Source organism: Tachypleus tridentatus, chromosome 10 (assembly GCF_004210375.1).
Source record: "Tachypleus tridentatus isolate NWPU-2018 chromosome 10, ASM421037v1, whole genome shotgun sequence".
NCBI classification, from domain to species: Eukaryota; Metazoa; Arthropoda; class Merostomata; order Xiphosura; family Limulidae; genus Tachypleus; species Tachypleus tridentatus.
In genome coordinates this window covers 58,603,522-58,622,149 of record NC_134834.1, presented here as the reverse complement: position 1 = coordinate 58,622,149, position 18,628 = coordinate 58,603,522, and the positions used below count along the sequence as shown (strand labels likewise).

At 32.9% G+C, this 18,628-nt stretch overlaps 1 protein-coding gene across 1 annotated transcript in view; it reads right to left on the bottom strand.

Moving 5' to 3' along the window:
- The window catches only part of LOC143228354 (orexin receptor type 2-like), a 28,911-nt gene extending 19,138 nt beyond the window's left edge, over window positions 1–9,773 (bottom strand). The window contains exon 1 of the mRNA XM_076459623.1: window positions 9,363–9,773. Within this exon, the coding sequence (XP_076315738.1) occupies window positions 9,363–9,773 (411 nt within the window). The remainder of the gene's footprint in view (window positions 1–9,362) is intronic.
- Window positions 9,774–18,628: the final 8,855 nt, after the last annotated feature.

The window sequence follows — 18,628 nt, the reverse complement described above, 5'->3', positions numbered from 1 at the left end:
TAGCCATCACTACCCACCACCAACTCTTTTAACAACAAATAGTTGGATTGGTCATCACATTATAACGCTCCCACAGCTGAAAGGACGAGCATGTTCGATGCGACGGGGATTCGAACCTGTGTCTCAAATTACAAATAAAGTGCTTTAACGCCCTGGCCATGCCAGATCAATAGCTAGTTTATCCTACTGTTTGTCTGTTTGTTTTGAATTTCACGCAAAGCTACTCAAGGGCTATCTGCGTTAGCCGCCCCTAATTTAGTAGTGTAACACTAGAGGGAAAGCAGCTAGTCATCACCACCCACCACCAACTCTTGAGCTACTTTTTTCCAAAAATAGTGGGATTGACCGTTACATTAAAACGCCTCCACGGCTGAAAGGGAGAACATGTTTGGTGCGACGAAGATTCGAACCCGCGACTCTCAGATTTGGAGTCGAACGCCTTAACTAACCTGGCCATGCCGAGCCCTTATCCTACTGCTGGAAAAGTGTATTCTAATTGTTATTATTGACAACGTAAGCAAAACGTGTAAATACTTTAATTTTCACAGCATTGGATAACTTATTATATATTTATATAGCTTGATTAGATGATAAATCATTATTAATTAAGGTACATACTGAGATTCCAGTAAATTATATTTTTATGACATTTTTCGAAGAAACTTTTTTTTTGTCTTTTAAGTGATATCGGAGCACCCCGCTAGTACAGCAGTATGTCTCAGCTATAAATTTAGCATAGTAGTCAACATAACTTGCATACCTTCTTGAAAATATTCATCTAGTTGATTCAGGATCAAAATCAGGGTAGAAGATGCAGTCGGGTGGATAGCGGAACAGACTAGTGTCTAGTTACCTATATATATAAAATTATTAATTAATAATTAGACTTATTTGAGGGCCTAATATCAGATTGCCACAGTCTTATCGTAAGTGCAATTGGAAAAGTATGTTGAAACGAAAACAATTTTGGAAGAGCAAACCTAGCAAACGTTTTTAATATGAATTTTAAATACAAAAGTAAATGAAACAAAAAACCCAGCACTTATGGTCGCTAGAAAATCAAGCCATTCTTGGTCAATTACTCGATCCACAGTGTCTTTGAAACCGCTATTGTAACAACATTTTATTTTGCTTATTTGGGTTCTTTGGAACTATTGTATTCTACGAATACTCTACTCTTAACTTTTAAAGCGTTAACTGGAATATATTACTAGAATAACCATAAACATAGGTTTCAAATAGTTATGTTTTCCATCAACATACGTTTATATATTGATTGTCTAGCATTTCTTATATTTAGGAGTATTTTTGTAACAATTAAATATTTTCTGTACCTCCTTGGCATTTATAATAAAAAAAATGTTTCATTTGATGTCAGTTTTGTCAATTTCTTAATTTTTTGGATTATATTATAATTAAAAGTCTTATTCTTTACATTTTACCTACGTCTATTTCTTTTTCATACATATTTCCGATTAGTCAGATATATATATAAAGGTAACTATGATTGTTAATTTTACAAAAATTTAATTTTGTATCAGATAATAAAAAGAGAATAGGCTCAACACGTTAACGTTGATGAGGTTGATTTCCATGTATATTTATATTCTAATTCTGAATAGGACCAGTGTAGCCCTAAACAAAGCACTGTATTGATGCTCGTTACGACATCAACTACTTAAATGGAACGCTTTTACTTAAAATTATTAACAAACATCTCCTAACACGTTCATACACACAATATCAAATGCACAGTGAGAACGAAGAAATCGTTGTTTTATCTATTCTAATAAGTACTATACGTTGCTTTTAAAACCATCTTAACTGACTTTATTGTGTTTGGAAATTGTGCGATAGGTAAATGATCTGTACTTAATTAGAAGCAAAATATAAACATTCACTTATGCTAAAGGACTGATAACGTAAAGTAAGATTAAAACTAGATGTTTAAAATAATTAGTTAATTTAATGTTTCTATTTTTCATTCTTATGAAACAAAGATAACGAATATGCACTAAAAATGCTTTTTGGACAGCAACAAAATATTAAAACTACTTAAAGAGTAAGACAATCTTGAGATACGATATATTTTTAGCGGAATTCATTGTAAGAAAACTACATCAAATTAATGTGCTTCTAATTAAAAGATTAAACTTTAGGGCAAATAAAGCTCAAAATTATAAAATTCCATTAATTTAAGATTATTAAAACACGTTTTCCATCGAATACATAATTTCATTTTATAATTGTTTCAACAAAAATGTGAAAGGTATGAAAGTATTGCTTTCCTACAAACATTTTAGAGACTTTACTGAAGAGGAAAGACAATACAACTAACTAATACGTGGATTTTTAACAAGTAGCTTGTAATATTTAGAGAATATTTTTAACAATAGTCGGATTTTACAGACAATATACATATGGACAAAAATACATATTGATTACAATATAATATAATAGTTATTAATACTATCTTAAGAGCACTATTTTTAAAGTTAGCTTTAAAATAATGTTATTTATTTTTCATAATTACAAAGTTTGGCATTCATTTCTGTCACGCTTAAAACAGGCTTCAGGATACTTCTTTATCAGGTAGTAAAAAAATATTCCTTTATGTGAAAGTGGAAAATTATTTCTATATTTGAGGGTAGAAAATGTAGTATTCCTTTATGTGAAAGTAGAAAATTCATTATTAGAAATTAAGGTATTGATTGGTGCTACGTTATTTTTTTATAAAGAGGAATGAATTTCGGCTTATAAATATGACATTTTTTTGTTGATAAACGTGAACTTATTTCATGTAAAAAAACCTTCAGTCCAGAAAAGATACATAAAACTTTATATTTAGTTTCCGTCTTCGAAATTGGCCCTGCATGGCGAAGTGGTTAAGGCACTCGAATCGCAATCCGAGGGTCGTGGATTCGAATTCTGTCACACCAAACATTCTTGCCCTTTCAGCCGTGGGGGCGTTATAATGTGACAGTCAATCCCACTATTCCTTGGTAAAAGAGTAGCCCAAGAGTTGGCGGTGGGTGATGATGACTAGTTGCCTTCCCTCTAGTCTTACACTGCTAAATTAGGGACGGCTAGCACAGATAGCCCTCGAGTAGCTTTGTGCGAAATTCCAAAACAAACAAACAGACAAACAAAATTTAATAACTTAGCGGGGCCCGACGGTGAACATAGTCTCTAATATATACTCTTCAAAACAAGAAACGCAAAAGAAATATTTTTGTTATTTTAAAGAGAAATATATGCAATAACGTTACAAGCTCAGAGTATGTGACGTTACACGTGTTAAGGCACTGATTGTCAGACCAAAATGACAATAAAAGTTGTGCACTTTGAAAACGGAGGAAAACATCGGATTTTTCGCCAAAACGCATGCGTGTCCAATACATTTGTTTGAGAGATCTGCATGTTCTGCAAGTGCCACATGTGCAAAATCCCCTATAAAAATGACGGGTTCTCGGTTTCCATAGCTCAGTGTTAAGCCACCGACACGCAATACAGTTACGCCAAGACTGACTGAAGCACAACGCCATTGGTCGCTTGGAAGCAGGCGAATCTCGATCAGATGTTGCCAGAGCTGTGAATGTCCACCCAAGCACCATCACAAGGCTATGGAATCGTCACAAACAACATGGATCAACTCGTGACCGTCCACGATCTGGCAGACCTCGTGTAACCACGCCAGCACAAGATCGCAACATCCGGTTACGTCACCTTCGGGATAGGACCACCACTGCGACGTCTACTGCCTCGACCATACGAGGGCTGCCTAGGATTTCCGATCAGACCGTACGCAACCGTCTACGAGATGCAGGAATCCGACCTCGATGTTTAGTCAGAGGTGTCATCCTCACCCAGCAACATCGTCAAGCACGGCTGCGGTGGACTCGGGCACATCGGGTATGGCCTCATCGACGATGGAGGCATGTTTGGTTTAGCGATTAATCACGTTTTATGCTTCGTAGACAGGATGGAAGGACCCGTGTTTACCGTCGCCGAGGTGAACGTTTTGCATCAAATTGTGTGCAGGATTTTGACAGATTTGGTGGTGGCAGCGTCATGATGTGGGCTGCCATCACCTACAGTGCCAAAACAGACGTTTTGCACATTCGAGGGAATCTTACGGCTCAACGATACGTCGACGAGATTCTTAGGCCCCATGTGCAACCCATCATGGTAAACGTCAACGACGTTTTTCAACATGACAACGCCCGTCCTCACACAGCCCGACTCACCACTGTCTTCTTGAGACACCACAACATCAACGTTCTTCCCTGGCCCTCCAGATCACCAGATTTAAACCCCATCGAACATCTTTGGGACGAGTTGGACCGACGTCTGCGACGGCGACAACCTCAACCGCAGACCCTACCTTAGCTTGCAGCAGCTTTGCAGGCTGAGTGGACAGCCATTCCACAGGATGTGATTCGTCATCTCATCGCTTCCATGGGCAGGAGATGTCAAGCAGTTATTGATGCTCACGGGGGGCATACTCGTTATTGAAGTTGAGTGACGTTAAACTTCACCTAGTGAGCGTGGACTTCGCCTTTGCAGACTTTGGATGTTCAGCAGTGAATGTGCAAAGTTTCACACGTGTCATACAGAACTACCCGGAATAAACTTGTTACCAATGTGTCTCATATTTCACCTTTTGCGCTTCTTTTTTTGAAGAGTATATTTACCCCCCGAATGAAGACACAACTTAATAGATGTATTCATTGAACTACGTAATTTATAAAATATGCAAGTTGTTTAGGTTCACTCATTCTAAATGGTAGATTCGTCTCGACACCTCAACTAAGAGAATCCTTCTGATCTGTAATTCTTCTTCTTGGGAACATTCTTCTTATTTGACCAACAAATAAAACAAAAGGCAACTTGCAATTTTAACATTGACATAGATGAAAAACAACTAGTTTTCTTTAGTCTCTCTCGAAATTTAATAAATACACAACTTGAAGCCATTAATAAGTTACGTGATCCTCGTTTTGACTTTGTCAGATGTGAATAATGGTGAGAAAACTCTTAACATCTCTCGGACAAAAAATAGCTATTAAACTTAAATGATTAATTAAACTCTGTATGCAAAATGTAAAACAAAGATTACGCATTCTCTTGTGGTAAGCGTTTTCAGAAATCAGAACGACGTTTACATTTTTACTTTGACTTTAATAACGAAAATCCAGAAAACTGTATTTGTACGTGACTGAACATTAAAGAACACAATTTCCATAAATCGTGACTGTATATCTGTTCATATATCTCCTATTATTACAGCACTATAGTTTACCGAACTGTGTTGATGGAAAAAAAGGATTATGCATTTCGAGTAGCGTCTACATTTATTATATGTATTTAGTTTTCTGAAAAAAAATTGTTCATGAAATAATTTATTAAGAGTAAATTAATTCAGATGCTTTATAAGGAAAAACAATGTGTATAGGAATCATTCTGACCTTCTTTAAAGAATAGCTCTACCGTATCAACATGTACTCAGTCGTTTCTATCAGATTAATTCATATTTTGTTTTATGAAGTTCATTGTAACGCAATCATTAAAATCGTGTAATTACTTCCTGTTAGCAAGAAATTATGTTTCGACAAAGATTTATTGTCTTGAAAATCAATTTATATCATGCGTATTTTTTCCTCATAGAGAGACAAGTTTACCAATGCAAACAGTATTATAATTGGTGCACGTCCCACCGATCTGAATGTGAGCTTCATCAATGACAGGTTATCAAAGCCATAACATGGACCATGTAATTTCTGAAAGGAAATTGTCTTTATACGTTATGTCTGAGTCATGAAATTCGATACTTATTTTTTCTTACATGGTAAAGTGATCAAGCAAAAATAGTTAGGTGTAGCTTTATACTTAGGTTCAAAACCACTGTAAATATTATAGAAATAAAAATGTTTGTACCAGCATCCACATGAGCTACTAAATATAATTAAATAAAAATTAAAATGGATATATTTGACATTTTGTTAAGTTATAAACCAGTCAATGTTTACAAAATTGGACAGCATAATCCTATCGCGAGTACGAATTTTTTGGTGTTTAGAAGATAATATGCCATTATCACACATGCTCTCCATATGTTTTTCAGAACATATTTTAATTTTATCATGAATAATATGGTCACGAGCATTGTGTTGTTTAGAAATATGGTGTATTAGTGCTAAAAGCATGTAGTTGTTTCAAAACTTAAACCGGTAGTAAATTTATTTATATTTAGAAAACACAAATATCTTGGTTACTTATATCATCAATGCTTCACATAATAACTATCACTCTTTGAGGGTACAATAGTTCCTCTCCTTCTTTATCTAACATATCCACATGGGACACAAATAAATATTTAGTGGGTAAGGGTTATTTCCATTAAAGTAAGTCAAATATTCCTCCCCACGTTCAATAAATTAACTTTCTGCCTCAAGTTCTGCATTACATATTAACCCTGAAAGTATATGAATGCTTGTTATAAACTCGTTGAGTAGTTACCACTTAATAGCATCAAAAATTATTTCGTAATGTAATTTTATGTGTAAAAGTAAAGATACAAGATTCATGTACAACGGTTAAGTTAATACACACACACACACACACAGATATATATATGCAGAAAAATAAACATAAGCAGTTATGTCAGTTCAAAGTGAGACAGAAAATATGTGAGATAGAAAGAATTTCATTTAGATAGTTATTTTTGGTTAAAAATACAACTATTACAATATTTTCAAACAAAATGGAATGACAGAAAATTACTTTATTGTTAGCATTAACTTACCTAACATAAAAGTCTAATACTATTCGCTTATTATCTGTTTTTGAATCTAGCTGTGACGGAAAATTTCTGAAATGGTACATTTTCCAGTTTTCTAAATATTTAACAACTATTAACTGATAAAAATGAACTGCATTATTTCCTTAGACTGAAGTATTTGAAAAGGGTTCTTGTAACTGTAATAAGAAGAAAATTAGTTACAAAAATATAAATATATATTTAAGTCATTCTCTGTGCGTATCGATACATTTACTGACAAGGCTTAAATTCCCTCAGCGATTAGTGGAAGTTTCGCGTTCAAATCCTTGGCCAATGGTAATTTTTATAACTTGTTAACCAATATGTTTAGAGTAAAAACATACAATAGGAGGAAAAACCAGAATAATATTTTAAATCAGAGACTCATTTATTTGTTAATATTCGACTATAATGGTTATATATCATAGCGATTATGTTTCCAAAGTATCATGTAAAAGCTCTGCGCTCAAATTCCAATCGAGTCGGAATTTTATGTAAATTTTTACCTTTATTTTTAAATTATTTCTTACCATATTTGAAGAAAGCTCTTTGAATATTCGGGAAAAATGAAAGTTATTATAGATTTTTACATGTAACAATTTATACTAGACAATTCCCCAATTTATTGCATAATGTATTATCATTTAGAATAGCTGAAACTGAGTTAAAAGATAATTTAGATTTAGAAGTTAATTTAATCTCGATATGCATCTAATTTGTGATATTTCTCAACAAACTTTATACATACAGCTTTTTAATTAAAGTATAATTTAATTTACAAACAGTAATACAATTTAAAATAACAGTTATTACAAATAATGATCTGTGTACAAATATTTTACAAACTTACAAAAATATTGATTATTATAACTGCTTTAGAATTTTCTTCATATCTCTTCGAGGATTCACGATGAGCGAATTAATTCTGAGTTGAGGAAAATACAATTCACCTAAAAGGGAACTAGCAAGCTCAGTGTTTTTCTTTCTAGGCCAGCCACACACCAAGTTATTTCAGCGCTAACGTTATGTAACATTTTCGTAAAAAGAATAAAACCAAAACAACAGCTAATATCCAATGAGAATTAGCTGAAGTTAAATGTTTTTAATATTCGAAATTTATAAAGAGTTCCTTGTCAAATACCCCATGTTTCCCATTAATAATCGGTACATCGATTATACTTAAAGCCTCTAAAGTTTATAGAACCAGAGTTTTAGCGAACCAATAATATATACTGTCTTTTGGCGCGTCGCGTTGATTATATTTATAGGCGTGAGGAAAATTTCTAGAAATTTCAGCCCGCTCAACAATACTGATGATTCACTAGTGTTTACGTACAAAAACATAGTGTTGATTCTTACACTCAAGAATCTTCTACTATTTCAGTAGATAGGATGAAATTTCACAAGAGAGATTTAACAGTTAACGTTATGTACATTTCTGAATATATATTTAAAAAACTAACTTAAACAGATATCGATATTAAAATAATTATATGATAATAAATCCTTTAAATAAAGACCATATTATATTAGATATAAACATAATTGTCTGCCTAGGTAAAACACAACTTAAATATCTTTTCAATCCAATAAATGCCAATATAGTACATTATTATTATTGATGTGTTCTAACTTAGGTAACATATTCTTAAAAATTTAGCCAAAACGATTATAAGAACTTTTTTATCGAAAGTTACACCTTAGTGTATTTGCTCTTTACCCTCAAATTATTTACCTTTCCCGTCATAATTAATAAATTGCAGAATCAGACATTCGATCATGTAGTTAGTTATATTTCTTCGAGAATCAGTCTTTTGCATGATCTAATCTGTAAGTTCGTTTCTTTGTAATTAAGCACAAAGCTACACAGTGAGCTATCTGTGTTTTGCCCACCCAAGATATTAAACCCTGTTTCTAGGATTGTAAGTCCGCAGACATGCCTCTGTGCCACTGGAGATCCAATTCATATGATTTTATCAAGAATCAAATTCAAGGATAGCATAAAATATACATAAGTCATAATTCTAATCAAGGACACATTACAAGATAACACTATAATCAAAATAGCATTCACCAATAGAAATTCTTTATGATTCAATCACATTTTGTAAATTATTTCAGTAAGTGAATCTATTTTTCATTAGGTTTAAGCCTTGCATAACCTAGTGGCTAGCGTAGTCGGACTCTGTATCAGAAGGTTTGTGGTTCGGGTGTCGCAAAAATACGCTCCGATCTTAGGAATCATTGCTGTGCTATAAGGTTCATTGTCAAATCTATATATTTAGTCCACATGCTGGAAGCGACTGTTGACTGCATGTCTTCCCTATATCAACCTAAAATAATAAATTCTTCCGATATAAAAATAGTAAAGTAATAAATTTATTTCTTGTTTCTCTTTCATCCATTGAATCTGTACAATAAGGTATTTTTGTAGTACAAAATCCTGAAAATATTCCTCTATAAAAGAAATTTTTGTTGGAAAAGAAAACTTAAAGGTATTTATATCGTTCAATATTATTCTTATTAAAAATATGATTCCTACCTGAAGGTACAATACCAGCTTACACATGATAGCTCCGAAGAACCAAGTTTCAGTGACATCCCATAGAACAGACGGTGGCAGACAGATCAGAATCACCAGAAAATCAGCTACTGCAAGGTTCACAATGAAGTAATTGGTTACGGTTTGCATGGTGTTATTCCGGTAGACAGATATACAAACTAGAGCATTTCCCATCAACCCCACCACGAATACGCAGAAATGGAAGAAAATCAGGGTCCACTCATAACGAGTAGGGAAAATGTATTCTTCAATAAGTTCAATGTAATCTTCGTCCGGTATACAGTAAGAATTTGTGCAAAGCTCAGTGGTATTTGTTTCATTGTTGTTGTTAGTAACATTTGAATCGTAAAGTTCTGGCCATGTTATGATTTCCACTTCATTTTTGTCCATCTTGAACGAAAAGTAGGTACTGAATAAAACAACAAACACATTTTTCAAACTTGGTTTTTAAGTTCAGTGTCATTTAATATTAGAAACAAGTAATAAAAATATGTCACAATCATAGCATCTCCACCTTAAATATGAATTAAAATTGACATAGCCTTAAGAAAATGTGAAATAATTTGATCCTTAACAGTAAAATTTTGTAGGAAATTCTATTTAAGCATGAGAAATACAGCCACTGAAATAAAGCAATTTTAATGATTCATTACAGTCGCGGTATTTTTGTCTAAGCTCTAAAATCTACAAATAATAATAGTTGATAATTTGGTTTGTTTGTTTAACATTATAAAGCAAAGTTGTGAAACTTTCAAGCACAAAATTTCCCAATGTTTAAGAAAGAAACAATCTCCAAGAAATGTAATATCGTTATATTAAGCGATTAGCGTTCCCTATCTCGATGACTAAGCGACAAACTTAAGGGTTTACAAAATTGAAAATCGGGGCTTATTTCTTATGGTTGAAGCAGTGCTGATAGGCCGTTGTTCAGCTTTTCACTCGTCATTGGACAAACAGTAAATTACTATTTAACACAAAATAAAATAATGATGACAAATATATAAATAGACAAAACAGTCAGAGTCTTTGTTTTGTTCAATGTGTTATTTAATAGAGATTGACTTAAGTTTGAAATAAATTAAGCTTAACTTCATTTTATATCCTTTTACTTAAGACGAAGGCAAGTATACATTTCAGACTTCTCTCAACCATTAACTACCAAAGTAGAAATTAAGTTATTTAAAAATAATATTTTATAACAAACACAATCCTTATTTAGGATCGTGATTATTATATCTGCCGTATTTAGCTTTAGCACCTTATGTAAGAACAGAGAAATATAGCCTCATACAGGAAGGCAACGGGTTTACTCTATGCGTCTAGTAATAATTTTAATTTCATGCATAATGTTTGGTGGAATAAACTGGTAGCAAAGAAAATGTTATTATATAAATTCGATACAAAGTAAAGTACAAACAAAATTAAAAGTTAGTAACTGAATCATATATTATGAAAACTGTATGACATAATTTAATTTCTTTAACTGATAGAAGATTGTATTTAACACCTTATGAACATTTATTCTAATTTATCTTGTTTTTCTTTGATATCACAGTATTTTGATGTAGAACCAAGCATTAAGCGTAAAACTAGGATCTCAATAAATTTTGAATCACAAAAAGCAATGTTTATAAGATACTTGAAATTATTAATAAGATTTTTTTACAATTCTAGTAGCCGTCGGGTTTGTAAAATATCATAAATAAAGCACGACTTATAAAATTATTACTTTGGTCTCATAAATATTTGCTTATTATAATTAATTAATAATAGTATTCTGTACATATTTTGCAGTTTCGAACCATTCTGACAACATCTCAAAAATTCATACTAAACTAATTCAGAATAACAGAACAAATGAGAAATTAACAAAGGTTTGTTTCACAAATGTTGTGATAAGCTACTACAAGGCTATCTGCACTAGCCGTTCCTAATTTTGAAGTGATAACTGTCAGGTCATCCCTTAAGTAATGTCCAATCTTAGGTTCAGAAAAAGAGAAAATATTTCAAACGATTTTATTGATATTTAGTCAATAATGTATGTTCCATTATTATTAATTACGATTCACAAGCTTTTGAATGCCATTTTAATAAAATTCGCGGGGTCTGGAGGAAAAGAATGTAGAGAGGGTAGTTTTGACATCTTCATGTGTTCAAAGCTCTTTCTATCAAGATAGTTCTTCAAATTTCGGAATAGGTGATAATTAGATGGGGCAAGATTTGTAGAATAAGGAGGATGTGGAAGTTTTTCCCAGTCTAGCTCTTCAATCTTTGCAGATGTGATCCTTGCTGTATGGGGCCTGCATTATCCTGGTGTAACACAACATCTTTACGAATGATCAAAGCAGGCTTCTTTTTTTTCAGTGCAACATACAAGCGCTCTAACTGTTGACAATAGAAGTCTGATGTAATCATTACATTGAGTGGTAGCAACACAAAGTGGATCACGCTTATAATATCCCACCAAACGCTTAACAAGATTTTCCTAGGATGGAGATCAATTTTGGGCTGTGCTTTAACCAGTTTACCTGCACTGAGTCATTGTGTGCGACTCTTAACACTTTTGTGAAATATCCAGTTTTCATCTCTAGTCACTAACTTGTCTAATAAAGGTGAGTTATGTTCACGAGAGTGCAGAGAAGTTGCTCTGAGGATGGCTACTGTAAAATCATGGGGGCCTCATCTTCCAAGCTTAGACACCTCTCCAAGCTGTTGTAGATGATGGCGAACTGTTAAATGTGTTAAATTAAGCTTCTGTGCTAGTTCTTTAACTGTCACAGCACAAGCTTCATCAGCTGCAGCAGCAAGTCATCATTAAACTCAACAGGACGACCTGAACGTGGCGCATCATTTATGCTGTAGTCACCTGATTGAACTTCTTAAACTACCTTCGACATTTTCTTTCATTGAAAGACTCCGCACCATAAACACCTTGAATGTTTCGTGTTATTTCTGCTGCACTATTGCCATTTTTTAAAACTCATAAAGCATTATATTCCAAATGTGCTCCTCAGACACATCCATCTTCATAAAGGTTTATTTGATTCATGATATGAAAAGTGGAGTTGGGTTAGTTTATTTTATTTGTCTGAACATTTTTATACATGTCCCACTTCATATTTCAGTCATTAAAGCCTTCTACAAAGACAGAAATGATGATGCACTTTCTGTATGAAATTTTCGGACATTGGTTATGGGATGACATGACAATTGTAAGACAGATAACATCAGCCACAGCCAACTTTTAGATTACTCTTTACAAACGAATAATGGAATTGGATGTCACTTTATAACTCCTAATAGCTGAAAGAGCGAGAACGTGAGTTGACATATTTTGATTCCACAACTGGCAGATAGCAAGCCAACGGTTATTGTTAACATTAGACGCATTAGATAATGAAAAACAGTCCCTTTTATTAAGAAATTATATTTTAAAAAAATGTAAATGTTGAAACGGATATAACTGTTGAACCGAATAGTAGCTGTAACATTCCTTATCTGATTTAAGTAAATGCACATTACTGATTTCACATGTACTTGTTAATTCATTTTTAATTTATTTTTCATCTCACAACAAGATATTTTCTGTTTTCTGGTTGATGGATTTGTAAGTGGCATAGTAATCTTATTTTATTACTTTTCGGAAAAGTCTTTGTCGTGTGGAACACCAAAAGCAATAAGTGAAAAGATGCTGTGGTGCATCAAAAAAGGATGCTATGCTAAGTCAATACTTCGAAAGAATGTTGTGCTGTGCTAATATGTGCGCTGGAATAAAAAGAAATGCAAAACGTGCCAACCTTCACCAAACTAACCCCCTTTTAGTGTGCCACTTTACGTCAACATCATATAAAAATTTTCCGTTTTATCACAACCTTTTAGCATTTGCGACGGACAAATAGAATTTCAAACTTTGTTTTCTAGAATTATAGAACATTTGTTTCATGTGATCTGTAGAAGGGAATTTGCAAAGCATTTGTTTACTGATTAAAGTTCACCATAAAAATAGAAAGGAAAATATATGAAAAGTTGAAGGTTGTAACATGTAGTGAGAGAGGAGTAGTCTCAGAGGATCGACGTATTTAAGTAAACATGGGTATGAAGAAAGACAGACAGCTAGGTGACTTAAAATTCAAGACAGTTCAATGGAAAAATGGAAAAATAATTAACGTAAGAAAAAATATAGGTTGATAAAATTAGACAAATAGTTCAATAACCAGTTGAGCAAAATGTAAAACATCTAAATAAATAGAAATGCAGCGACGTAGACATTCAGATAAAAAGAGACAATAATTAACTGAATAGTTTGTTTGTAGTTATACACAAAGCTACACAGGAGGCCATCTGTGCTCTGCCCTCCGTGGGTTTTAGTGTTGTAAGTTTACTGACATACTGATGTGCCAGTGAGGCGCTAAATAAATATACAGATACGTAGCTAGTTGAAAATACAGAGAGCTAGCAAGGTGAAATATAAAACAATTTAATAAATATAATAAATACAGAGTATGAGAGAAGTATAGTAAAATAATTTGGAAAATAAACACTGAGAAGCAGAAACAAGACTACTATATAAAACACCTGACAGGCTTCGTAAAAAAAGAAGACATACAAAATAGTTATACTTATGACAGCTAGGTTTGTTTGGTTTGGTTTGTTTTGAATTTTGCGCAAAGCTACACAAGTCCCTAACTTAGCTGTGTAAGACTAGAAGGAAAGCAGCTAGTCATCACTACCCACAGCCAACTCTTGGGTTACTTTTTTACTAACAAATAGTTGGATTGAGTGTCACATTAATACGCCCCCACGACTGAGAGGGCGAGCATGTTTGGTGTGATGGGAATTCGAACCCGTGAAACTCAGATCAGGAGTCGAGTGTCTTAACCACCTGGCTACGCCGAGTCGGACCGTTAGGTAAATACAGAATTGTCAGCGAATTGAAAGCGCACCCCGCTAGTACAACGGATTTACAACGCTAAAATCAGCGATTCAATTCCTCTCGGAGGGCTCAGCAGATAGCTCGATGTAGCTTTGCTACAAGAAAAACACATAAACACATATATGCGAATTGAAAGTAAATTAGTTAAACAAATTTTAAAGTAAACAGAAACAGAGAAAGGTAGATCAATGAACTAATTGTTGAGGAATAACTAAATGAATGAAAAGAGATATTATCGTTTATATTTATGGAAGGAAATTACTTTTAACACAAAATGAAACATAAAAACACAAAATGATCCTTAAACACTAAGACGTGTAAAATCATTTTTATGCAAATATTTAATGTTGTTAAATTAACAAAATAAATGAATTGTAATTATTCAAAAATTCAAAACATTTTTGACCAAGGTTAAAATATATTGTGGAAAGTTAGAGCACCTTTCGGAATGATCGTTTACTTTTAACTTCCGAGTCGCATAAAGTATGTAATTTTCGTTTGTTTAGAATTAAGCACAAAGATATATAATTAATTATCGGTGCTCTGCTCACGACGGGTATCAAAATCAGGTTTCTAGCACTGGGAGTTCACAGACATACCGCTGTGCCACTAACATAATATTTTCAATTGCCTCGTGGTATACAGTGAGAAAAATTCAAACTGATTGGTCTCCTGGTGGATGGCAGAATATATAGAAAGTGGATGTTACAACAATCATCTGGACATATGTATTAGGCCAATAAGTGGATAACAAGCTTGTAATAAAAGTTCCTATATTAAATCCTGTACAATTCTACTAATAACGATATTTTTGGCACCATTACAGTTTAAACATCAAACACGCAAGGTCTTTTAGAAAATGAAGTAGCACATGTTGTTGCCAGAAAAGACAAAATACGTGAAATCAACAGGTAACATCAAAATAAGAAATATCTTCTACTTCTTTCGAGGCAGATGTCATGCGCATGAGAGGTCAACATTCCTCGGTTCAAACCATGGAATGTTTAACCAAATATTTAGTTCAACTCAGACTTAAAAATAAAACGAACCACCAGTTTCACTTTAATTTCAATTATTTTCAATAATACTGTAAGGAACAATTAGAAACGTTTACCATACCTTGTTTATTAATAATCAAGTTAAGAGCCAAAGTAATTAGCATATTATTGTAAGAGTATTAAGATGTTACTCTTGGGTTCAATAAAGCTTAATGAAGCAACGAAAGTAGACTAAAGTGTAAAACGAAGCGAAGTGTCAAAAGGACACGCCTGGTTGTATTACTTGTTGAATTTTACTCAAAACTACGCGACGGATATCTGAACTCACTGCCCATAACTGTTGCTCTCCCGAATAGTGGAATTTCATCATTACTCTTATAACAAACCCATAACCAAAAACAAAGTACAGACCGAGACTGTTTTTCTCAGTACGGAAATGTGAATCACAGAACCTCGGTTCTACAGTCCGCTATGTTTAATAATAATGGCTGTCGAAGTTAACCAGAACAAGGAAATATATGATAAACAAGACGTAATTGAATTTTCATGTAAAATACATAAATTATGACAGATTTTTTTCTTCTTTAATTTAGAAAATATATTATTTACTGAAGTTGCTTTTTTTTTTCATGAAAATTGCTCATGCATTTACGTGAGGTGTCATTCAATAAAAGACGATGAAATATAACAACAAATCATCAAATTCTCGTCAACAACCTTTATGTATAAGATCAGTACACAAATGTGTTAATCAAAGACATCTTTTTTTGCGTTAACAGCTTATTCAACGAAAGTAAATAACGTGAAGGGCATTTGTGACAGCCACATAATACTGCTGTTTCTGTTTAACTAGCGGAAAGAAAAAAACGTGAAGGGTGTTTCAATTTGTTCAGCAGGAAGAAAAATGATAATAACAAGTGTAACATTTATACGATATTTGATGTAGGTTCAATGAAAGTAGATAATACCAAGGATATTTTGTAACAATCTTATGATACTATAGTTCCTGTTTTGTTCAGCGAATGTAACAATTGTATAACATTATGGTATGATTTTTAATCTGCGTAAGTGAACAACGTGATGGGTAATTTTAACTGTATTGCATTACCAAAACTTGTTTGTATGACGGAAATAAATAATACGAATGATGTTTGTAGCAGTCGTATTATTTTATGATTTTGTCTCCTTAACAAAAGTAAATAAAATGAAGTTTATATATCGAAGTTGTATGTTATCAGAGTTTTAGTTTACATGGTGGAAAAGATAAGTAAAACGGAAATTTTTGTAAATGTTTTAGGTTATTGTGATTTTAAATTGTTCAATGAAACTAAATAAGTGGATAATATTTAATACTGATATATGGTTCTACAAGTTTCACTTTGTTCAGATTAATTAGGTGATGTGGAGGGGGTTTCTTATGGATTGATAACAATATTGTTTCAGTTTATTTAAGGAAGTAAAAAATATAATGCGCTGTTCATTTGTAGTATTGGTGTGGTATTGTTATTTCACATTTGTCAATGAAAGTATTGTTTGTTTGCTGTTAACCACAAATCTGTTCAATGGGCTATCTGTGCTCTGCGATCGCGAATATCAAATTCCAATTTTTGTCTTGAATATCTATCAGATTTGCTCCTGGACCACTGAGAGCCAATTATAGTAAAGAATGTTTAAAGTTTTGTTTGGATTTTGAATTTCGCACAAAGCTACACGAGGGCTATGTGCGTTAGCTGTTTCTATTTTAGCAGTGTAAGACTAGATAGAATGCAGCTAGTTATCACCACCCACCGCCAACTCTTGGGCTACTCTTTTACCAACGAAAAATGGGAATGGCCATGACATTATAACGCCCCCACGGCTGAAAGGGCGAGCATAAATATACAATATGAGCTTTCTGTTACGTACCAACCACGAGTTTCAAATTTTGGTTGTTAGCGTTAGAAGTATTCAGACTTTTCGCTGAGCCACTAGTGTGCTATTATAATTAAAATTTTAATAACTGTTAAACCAATGCTAAGTAGTTACAAACTAAAAAAAAACTTAAGAAAGTGTTGCTTTGTAGGGCTTAAAAAAGTTGAGGCAACATCTAAGCAAAATTTAAAATTTTCTGAGCGATAGATAAAATTAAAACACCACATTATCATTACAAAATGAAATGAAAATTGAATCTTTTAAAACCTCATTAATGCATGAACATTATTCGAAATAATGTTTTAGTTCGCTCCTGTTTTGTTTTGTTTTATTGACGGTAGCAAGAGTGGAACACCTTAAAGTATTCTAATAATGGAAAGCAGTCCCTAATAATTTCATGTATTCGGTAAACTTCCCACTCAGTTCAAACGTCTTTACCGTACAACATTAAAACAGTAATATAGGTAAGCTATTCGAAATCCTAAAGAAAGACCAGCTAAGATTTCTGCTCTGGTTAAGCTGTATATATTAAATTTAAATTCTGTTTTTTTATTATCAGCATGTGCATATATATCAAATGATATGGAGCCTAAAACTTTGATTTTTAACTACATTTACTGAGTAAAAAAAACTAATCTGCAAGAATAGAGAAAAGGCTTAAGTGAAACGCCTAATCACTTTGTCTAGTGTAGGGTTATAATTGTACGAATAAACTAACCAGCATCATAAGTCTTTAATGATGAATGTGAATAATGTACAGTGCCCAATGAATACACTAAGATAAAATAAAGTATATGATTGTATAAAACTTTTAAAAGAAGTATTTAATTTAAGACAGACATTATCGAGATGTCATTTCGTCATGCAAATTTAAAATCAACTTTGTAATTACTCAAATTTTACTGAAGTTTAACTCGCTTTCAACCGATTTGTCCGTTTCTTTTTGTTGTTATTTTATATTCACACAGAGCTGTGAAAAGGCTTGCTAGCTTTTTATATTTGTGAGAATAGTTGACCCAATTTTTATTAAGAACGCAAAACAAAGTCAGTTTAAAATGTGTTTTTGATAACATCAGAGGCCCATAATTTATCCTATAGTATTAATGTTTACGATTAAACTTTTTATTTTAGAATTACATATTCAATAAGAAAACTGACTTCACAAACAAGTAACGAAGAAAGGCATAATTTGCTTGATAATACACATTTATTTTTAAATGTTTTACTTCAAACCAACAGAAAAAGAAGCCACCAGATTATGATAATCTTTATATCAATAATTATGATCGTAAAATTAACATCTGATGGCGGGGTCTGTTTTTAATATTAATGTTTCAAACTTATGAGGACCGTTTATTGACAGGATTTTCTGTGATCTCTCTTTCTAAATGTTACTTTAATGT